Here is a 10,132-nt window from a genome sequence, read left to right on the forward strand (position 1 = left end):
ATCAGGCACGCAGCAATTGGTAACACAAAAAAATTAGCGGTTATTGTGTAGCCCTGGATGAGTATGGTTAAACCTCGTACTCTACCTACACATGCCAACTTCTCTCGATTCGCTACGACCACCTCCAACTTGACTCCTGTATCCACTGTTAATCCGAAACGCTCCACAACTGATTGCTCAATAAAATTGTGCGTACTACCACCATCAATTAATACCACATCATTTTTGTTACCTATCTTACCTGGTAGTCGTAAGGTCTGTGGTAGAAGTGTACCTGAGATGGCATGGAAAGAGATTTCACCGTGATTCTCCTCTGGGGAAACCTCCACTATTTCTTCCCCTTGGTCGTCACTGGCTTCAACATCCTCGACTTCATTAATCATAAAAAGTTGTGGCTTGCGGCATTTATGCCCCGACACATAACGCTCATCACAATAGTAGCACAAACCCTTCTTTCGACGTTCATTGGCCTCTGCTCCTGATAAACGGCGAATTGGGCTTGGGGTTGGCAACACAGGGCGTTGAGATGGGGCTGGGCCCAGAAGTCCTGCTAATGGTGTAGTTGGAGGGGAAGACTGGAGTCCGGAAATCCGAGTAACAGGAGGAACCCGTCGTTGCAAACTCAATTTTTCCTCAACCAACCGAGATATCCCCATTGCATCCACTACGGTGCATGGTTCTTGAGTTTCACTTCCAAACGAATGTCTTCCTTCAAGCCACCTACAAAACAACCCAGCAAGAACGACTCCGTAAGGTTTTCAACACGGTGAGATAGTCGTTCAAAATCCTCTATGTACCCTGTCACAGTAGTACCCTGTTTGAGCCTGTGTAGGGATTCTGAGGGGTCATCATAATCAGTCGGACCGAACCTGATCAATAGTGCCTTGGTAAACTCTCCCCATGTCATCGGTCCTCGGGACTTCGCGACCCACTGGTGCCACTGTAAGGCTATACCGTCTAGGTGGAATGAGGCTAGGTTGACACGATCCCCTTCTGCCACGTTCTGGAATGTGAAATATTGTTCGGCCTGGTAAATCCACCCTGTAGGATCATCGCCACTGAATCGGGGAAAATAGAGCTTTATGTACGGTTTTGTTTCCCTCTCGATGGTTGTGCTACCCTGACCAGTCCCGCAAGATGTGGTTATGGTGGCATCCTTTTCCTTAATGGCCTGGACTTCGGTCACCAACTTGTGGAACATGGTAGTCAGTTTTCAAGAGCGTCATTAGTGGTTTGCTGAAATTGTTCGAAAGATTGTTTGCGTGTTTCCATTGGATCAACACCGCTCTGATACCACTGTTAAGGTGGCTCTAACGGCTGTTCCAATAGCCAAGAAGTGAGAAGAGATATAGAGAAAATGTAGAAAATGTAGAAAGAAGAACTGGGATAATTTTTCATATCCTCTTTCCCACCTAAACATAACAAAATAAAGGAAGAAAATAATAACTACTCCTAACAACTAGGCTACTGGAACATGGGCATCCCCACTACTTCCTTTATTTCAGCAACAACAAAAAATAAATAATGCAACTAAACAATTAACTAAAGACTTATTCAAAACAATTCAAATGACTGCACGGCTAGTTCAATGCACATAACAACTGCGTTTCTACTACTACTAGTAGCACGTACACAGACATTCTACAATCAAAAGCTTTAAGGATGAAACTGATGCAATGTCATTTTAAGGTTAGATGAAGAATGGGGTCAGCCCCAACAGTGAAATTCATGTGGGGTCTTAGCTTTGCTAGGCTTGCTTGAGTAAATATAATTCCATAATTACATTTAAAAAGTCCTGCAAGGACAAAGAGAAGACAACACAATTGACGTTTATAATTAAATATATAACCTTTCCCCTCTTACTTGGGTTCAATCTAATTACTTGTGAATAACATTATTAGTAATTTTATTGATAAACTCTCTAGTAGCGGCAATGGGACATCACTCTTGCTGCAACCAGCAAAAGGTAAAGAGAGGGCTGTGGTCACCTGAGGAAGATGAAAAGCTCATCACATATATCACCAACAATGGCTATGGCTGCTGGAGTGAGGTCCCCGACAAAGCTGGCATGTCCATCTCATTATTAACCATAAATCTATATATTTGCATATACTTGAATTGTGCATCTCTTACTTAAATGAATGTTTCAGGGCTTCAAAGATGTGGCAAGAGCTGTAGGTTAAGATGGATCAACTATTTGAGACCTGATATTCGGAGGGGAAGGTTTACACCTGAAGAGGAGAAGTTGATTATCAGTCTTCATGGTGCAGTTGGAAACAGGTTTCGTTTGATTATAACTCAAACACATTGTCTTATAATGCCTCTTTTCTTCTTCTTCTTCTAATTAACATTTATAAACAACACACACATCCCGATAATTCCATCCGAATGAGGGGAAGATGTTCATGAATAAATTACAGGTGATTATAGAAGCAAATATAACATTGGACTAGAAATGAATACACAAAATTTTGTACAGTATTTTAGTAGTACGTGTGTTTATCTATTATACTTAGACAGATGTAGCAGTACGTATAAGTGTGTTCGCTTTCCAGTTAGTTTCAATGGGAGAAATATCTGTCGAGTAGAAGTTGTTAAAATGGTTTATCAGATAGGTTGATGACTAAATGTTTTAATTACTTCAGAATAAACTAACACTATAAGTCTACACGTTTAACTTGTACTAATGTGTTTTTCAAGTCATGTCTTTCAATCTCTAATACATTGCTTAAGAGTTTCATAACACATATGTTAGTAGCTATCATACTAAATAATAATAAAAATAATATACACATGCAGATGGGCTCATATAGCTAGTCACTTGCCTGGAAGAACAGACAATGAAATAAAGAATTACTGGAATTCGTGGATCAAGAAGAAGATTCGAAAACCTAATACATCATATACGACATCAACTAACATTATCACTCCTCTTCCTCCTCCACCCCCTCCTGCTGATACTATTTTAACCAATACTATTCAGCATTTACAATTCAATTACAATTCCACGAACCAACTTGAGCTTTTGAGTCAAAACTTTGAAGCCAAACCACAATTCCTTCAAGAACATACCCTATTCTCCACCCAGAACCCTATATTTATGTTTGAAACTACCAGCCCATTGAATGTGATTAATGGTGATATTATCCAAGGGAACGAGTCCTTTTTCCACGGTGCTATGGATTTGCAATCAGATCAAACGTGGAATCATCAGCAGCAATTAATACTCCCACCAGCGGTACTACCATCCTTTACTACAGCAGCTAACCTGGATTCGATTTATCTGCCGCCAATGATAGACAATACCGAGGTTCAATCCAAGAATAGCGTGATTGATAATGTGGAAAGGGTAAATAATGTAGCATTATCTGAGCTAAATGAATGGGTTGAAATCACTCAACAATCAGCATGTCCTAGTTATTTATTTTGGGAAGGTACGGCCTTTGGTGACGAAGAAACGGTGACAAACTACAATTCGGATATGGGAGCTCTATTGACTTCATTTTCCTCGTCTTTGTAAGTTGCATGGTGTTGTGACTTGAGCGAGAGTTAATTACTGATCAACTGCTTGTGTGTTTTTTATATTTCTGTTCCGGGGGATGCTACAATAAGCTATTTTTTTTTAAAATTAATTATTACTCATGATTGAAGACTTTGTGAGGGGTGAATCAAACATAAGCATGCATGCAATTGATTATATGCAAGAAGATATGCGAAAGTGAAACGCAATGAGTTGAAAGATTAAGGCATGTCATTTTCCTTTATCTTTTTTAAAGAAGAAAGACAGAAGCGAACATGTTTTGTCTTTTCACTTACATAATTTACAGTTAAGTTCATGCAGAGTCAGGTTTACTATCACTTAAGCATTTACGACGGCAAACTTACGACGGAAAAATATGCGCGCCCAACTTATGATAGAAAAAAGGAAAAAGTCGTAATTATTTATGACGAAATCCAAAATTGTCGTAATTAATAAAATTCTGCACAACATGATTAAACAAAAATGAAAAATATTTAAATTTACAACGATTTGAATATTTCGTCGTAAGTTAATTATTTTTATTAAAATTATAACTTGAAATTAAATAAAAAAATATTTTGTCTAAATTTACGATGAAATATTTGTGACGGAAAAGATCGGATCGTCCAATTTAAGACAGAAATTAGAATTCGTCGTAAGTTATCAAAGAGGGAAATTCAACTTTTTCCCCAAAATTTTGGCGGTAAATTTGACTTTTCTCAAATTTTTGGCAGCCAATAATTTATGACGGATTCCGTCGTAAATTAGCACATGATTTTTGATATTTTTAATTTTTAAAAAATATTATTTCATGATCCACCCCTATTAATGTCAACATTTATTTATTTGGGTGACATTTTAGAAATTTCAGAAAAAAATTAAATATTTTGATAAAATTATTTAATATGAAACATTCAAGTCAAACTCATGATTAACTATTAAAATGGCAAACCAAATAAAATTATTTTGATATATAACTTTGGTTATATCACTAATATATATAATTATTGACATCCATATGGTTCGAGTACAAGTCAAACTCATACTTGACTGTTAAAATATCAAACTAAATAAAATTATTTTGATATGTAACTTTGGTTATATCACTAATATATACTACCTTCGTGTCCCACGGGGTTCTATACGTTTACTATTTGCACGTATTTCGAGGCTTCTATAAAGTATAGTTTCATAATGTTTTTTTTAATTTATTTTTTTTGAATAAAAGTTTAAACGTGAAACTTTTATTCAGAAAAAAAAATTTTAAAAATATTGTGGAGTTATGCTTTAAAGTTGCATTGAAAAGCGTGTCGAAAAGAACTATATATAATTCAATAGGACAGAGGGAGTATATCTATTGACATCCATACGGTCGGATCGATGAATTTTTTTTTAAAATAATCGAAACACAAATTCAGGATTATACACTAGTTAGTTGTATTAGTCAAACTCATACTTGACTGTTAAATTGACAAAACAAATAAAATTATTTTGATAAGTAACTTTGGTTATATTACTAATATATATTTTGACATCTATACAGTTGGATCGATGAAAAGTATTTTTAAAATGATCGAAACGCAAATTCAGGACTAAACACTAGTTAGTTGTATAAGTCAAACTTATGCTTGACTGTTAAAATGACAAACCAAATAAAATTATTTTGATATGTAACTTTGGTTATATCATTAATATATATATATATATTGACATCCATAAGGTTGGATTGATGAAAAATATTTTTAAAATAATTGAAACACAAATTCAGGATTAAACACTAGTTAGTTGTACAAGTCAAACTCATGCTTGACTGTTAAAATGACAAACCAAATAAAATTATTTTGATATGTAATTTGGTTATATCATTAATATATATATATATATATATTGACATCCATACGTTTGGATCGATGAAAAATATTTTTAAAATAATCGAAATACAAATTCAGGATTAAACACTAGTTAGTTGTACAAGTCAATCTCATACTAATTTTTATCTAAATTATAATATTTGGTTAATTTAGTACTTATAAAAAATATTATAACACCGCTACGAAGCACGACTTTATTTGCTAGTTAATTTTTATTTTATAAAATATTCCAATAAAACTAATTAGATTACATGTTAGAATAATTTCTTAAATTAAAACAACATTTTGATAAAAAAAATTGGTTGCAAATGTTAAAGATTTAAACACATATTTCGAGCATAAATGTTGTAAACCAGGCTTTAAAATCCCAAATTTAACCCATTGCAAAGCCCAACCTCTCTATAAACCAAGCACTAAACCCTAATTGATTTATATCCCCTGCTCCACATGACCGCCTCCTCCATTACACACGGCAAAACCCCATCATCCCTTCCCTCTTTCGAGAACTCTTACCGTCTACGCGGCGGCCCACCCAATTTAACCCACATTTCAAACTCCTCCAATATCAAATGGTAAGATTTATCATCTCCCATATTCGTTCACTCAATATCTATATGTATATGTATGTGTATATAATTATATGTATATGTAATTGGCGATTGCAACCTGCAGAATAGGAAAAGGCTCTTTCTCTCTCCTCCAAATCTGGAGGTGGCAAGCAAAACAAGAAGTTCTATAAACGGCGCCGGCTGTGAAATTTAAACCTCCCATGGACCAGTCAAGAATTAGAGTATAAAAACCAAGCAAAACCTCGCTCTTGGTTAAATTGTGGTCGGAGAAGGCCGCTACGATAGAGTTTTTAAAATAGAGTTGTATGTATTTGTGTGTTTGGTGGTGATTGTATTGAAAATGAGAATGTGAAATTGAAGCAAAAATCGTACATGAATGTTATATCTAGTTGTGAATTGGCCTAGTTGTGTTTTACGCACAGAATGTTAAGTTTTGTTTATTTTGATCTAAATTAATATTTTTTATTGAAATGATGATGTTGTATAAGACATGCATGTACCTTAACAAGACTAAGACAATTTGTCAACCCTAAGTAAGTTGTACCGTTATCTTAGTTTTTATTTGTACTTGTAACACTTAAAGTCTGTAAAAATGCAAAGGAGCGGACTGAAGTCTTTTTTCTGAAACAGTATCAAGTCTAAGGATTCTATCTGGAAGAAGATCAAGATGATCATGCCTCGGAAGAATTTTGAAGAAGCTTGGAGTTGAATAAATTTGTTTGGATAAAAATACTCTAATTCAAGATCTCTACAAGTCACAGATTAAGTGTTATAAAGAAGTCATTCGAGAACTCCAAATGACTTATCGAGAAGTCAGGAAAGCTACTAGAGAACTCAGAGAGATATCGACAAGTCAAGAAGACATGAAGGTTGGAGATATCGATAAGTCATTTCTTCACTAGAGAACTCAGAGTTATCGACAAGTCTACATTCATTAGAGAACTCTGAGTTATCGATAAGTCAAAGTCCACAAGAGAACTCAGAGATATTGATAAGTCAAAATTCACTAGAAAACTCTAAGTTGTCGATAAGACAAAGTGAAAACATGATGCTGAGAGATCTCGACAAGCTAAAGTTTCATTCGAGAACTCATAGACCTCTTTAAGTCAAATTCGCTAGAGCATTAGAGATCTCGATAAGTCATTATACTTATCGAGATGTCAAGATCTCTATATGCCTAATTGGAGATCTCGAGTAAAATTCTCAAAGTACAAAATCATAGACTAGTTCAATATTCAAGATTAACAATCAACAAACAATCCAAACAGCTGGATTGACAAGTCTACAAAAAGCAGCTTGAAGAATGTGCAAGATCAATGGTGAAGATTAACTAACAGAGGAAGATTAAAATTATCACAGGATGCTAAAGATATGCTAAGCCAGAAATGGAAGATCTACTTTTCTATAAATATAAATGACAAGTGACCTTTTAGAAAAACTAATAGCATGTCTTACTGTACACTGTGTAAACCAGCAGTTAACTGAATTATAAAGTTAACACCGGTCCTTTAGTCAGTTGTAAAAATTTAGATCAAATTTCTTGTAACACTCTCAAGGAGAAGCTAAGCTCTTTATCAACAAAGAGCATAGAAATTTTGTAGTAAAACATTCTTAATTTTAATATAAAATTAAGTGAGTTTTGAAGATTTGTGTTCTTTATTTTCTATAAGCTTAATTTCTGCATGAACACATTTTACTACAAGATTTAATTTACTTTGTTCAACCATAAACATTCAAGAAAAGCCCAAAAACAGTAAAACACATTCACCCCCCTGTGTGTTATTCATTTCCTAACAAGTGGTATCATAGACAAATATGAAAGTAAACAGATTCAAGATCTTGGAAGACTAAATACATTGAAAATCAGTATCATCAAAATTCCTACCTTTGACAAAGCTAACTACACTCTTTGGAAAAAGAAAATGATGTTGTTTATCAGGATGGCCAATCCCCTCTACATTCAGATCCTCAAGAATGGGCCCTTCACTCCTATGGTTAGAGTTGAGGAATATACATATGGAGACATGGTTATCCCAGCTCATTATGCTCCAAAAGATCCTTCTGAATATAACCGGAGCCTGAAAAGGAGAAAGTTTCCCTGGATAGTAGCTTGCAATTAATATTGATTGAGTCACTTGACAATATGATGTACAACAACATTATCAACTGTGACACTGCCAAGCAAATATGGGAAAAGATTGAGATACTCTATGAGGGAACTAAGGAACTTAGATCAAATCAGAGAAGGATATTGATTTCACAGTATGAGGGTTTCATGGCCAAGCCAAAGAAAAGTATAACAAATGTGTTTGAAAGGTTTAACAAGCTGATAAATGATTTGCAGATTCATGACAAATATTATGAAGCTGAAGAAGTGAACCTGAAGTTCTTGCTTACTCTTCCTGATCATTTGGAACAGAAAATCTCAGCAATCAGGGAAGGGAGAGACTTGAGTAGAATAACACTGGAAGTTCTGTATGGAATTCTTCAAACATATGAACTTGAAATGATTCAGAGAAAATCATTGAGATCTGGCCAAAGACATGTTGTAGATGGCTCAAGTGCTTTAATTTTCAATGAAAGCCAAACATCTATTGATGAGCCAAGATCTCAAATTCCAGTTGCCTCAACAAGTGAGCAAAGAACAAATGATTCACATGAACAAGTCATTCTGGAATTAGAAAATGATGAGTACTACACTCTTGAAGAACTGGATGAGCTAGATCAGTCAATGGCTTATTTGGCTAGAAAATTCTCTAACATTAGAGTAAAGAAGCCAAGATTTTTCAAGAGCAAAGGACAGTCTTTCAACAAAGACAACAGCTGGAAAGCAAAAGGGAAGTACAGTTCTGATAGCAAGAATGGCTACAAAACTGGATCTGTTGACAGATCTAAGATAAGGTGCTTCAATTGTGATGAACCAGGCCATTTTGCTACAGAATGCAGGAAATCCAAGAAGGCAAAGAAAGATAAAGATTATCTTTAACTTGAAGCAAAGTATGAAGCTCTTCTGAAGAAACAACAAAACAAAGCTTACATTACAGAGGGAAAGAGTTGGGATGATTCAGATAATGAAAAAGATGAGGAAGTTGTAAACTATGCTCAAAAGAACAAGCTCAAGTGTGCAAATAAAATTGAAGCAGTGCTAAGGGAGAAGTTGGAAAAGAATGAAGTGAAGATGAAATCTTCAGAAATGCATCTGAACTGGTCGGACAGTACCATGAAAAAAATAAGCCATGTGCAAACATTGCTATTGGCCTTGACTACGATGCTATGAATGTCAAAAAGAAGACTGTAGGTGACAAAGAGAAAGCAAAAAAAACTGAAAATGCTCCAACCTTTTTGAAAGAGGTTAATGCACCTATATTCAAAGCATATGAAGTCAACTTCAGTGAAGAAGAATTGATTATCAAGCAAGAAATTGCTGACGAGGACAAAGAGAAGAAAACTGAAGAATTAACTCAATCTTCCAATACTGAAGAGAAGCTCATGGACAAACAAAGTTCAAAGACACCTGTTAAAGAAACCAAAACTGAAGATGCAAGAAAGAAAAAAAAAATAGAAATGGTAAAATAGGGATAAACAAAAGCAACAATTTTTCTTATGTTACAGATACTCCACGAAAGAAATATAAAAATATGGCTCTGTGAATCACCTAACTCACCTTTGTAAAAAGGCAGTTAGCAAACCAACTGAGGGAGCCTGCAAATACAATGAAGCAAATGCAAATGATCCCTATTCATTCTGTGACAAGTTTGACTGCATTCCATGTAACTTGAAAGTAATGAAGAGTTGCCACAAACTGAGAGTAGACCTTAAAGAAACAAGAATTGAGTCTGCCTCAGATGGAAAATATGCACAACAGTCATTGAACTCTATGTTTTCTAAAATAACTCATTCTACTTTTGCTAAATCAGTTAACAAGAAGAAAGTACCCAACAATGCTTGGGTTGCTAAACACACTTAAAACTCATTGTGTGCAGGGCAAAGTGAAGAAAGTCATCTGGATCATAGACAGTGGATGTTCCAGGCATATGACAGGTGATAAAGCCCTGCTATCGCAATTTGAGGAGAAGGCTGGCCCTTTGGTGACCTTTGAAGACAACAGCAAAGGATTCACAATGGGATATGGCAAGATTGTTTCTGAAAATATTGTCATTGATGATATAGCC

At 35.1% G+C, this 10,132-nt stretch overlaps 1 protein-coding gene across 1 annotated transcript; it reads left to right on the plus strand.

Annotated features, from left to right (window-relative positions):
* Positions 1–1,880: 1,880 nt before the first annotated feature.
* LOC141698249 (uncharacterized) lies at positions 1,881–3,660 on the plus strand. Its single transcript, XM_074502918.1, has 3 exons — positions 1,881–2,066; positions 2,151–2,280; positions 2,800–3,660. Exons 1-3 carry the CDS (start codon positions 1,934–1,936, stop codon positions 3,518–3,520), a joined length of 984 nt encoding a protein of 327 aa, XP_074359019.1. The 5' UTR covers positions 1,881–1,933; the 3' UTR covers positions 3,521–3,660.
* The last annotated feature ends 6,472 nt before the right edge of the window (positions 3,661–10,132 follow it).

The sequence above is a fragment of the Apium graveolens genome, chromosome 11 (genome assembly GCF_009905375.1).
Source record: "Apium graveolens cultivar Ventura chromosome 11, ASM990537v1, whole genome shotgun sequence".
Classification (NCBI taxonomy): domain Eukaryota; kingdom Viridiplantae; phylum Streptophyta; class Magnoliopsida; order Apiales; family Apiaceae; genus Apium; species Apium graveolens.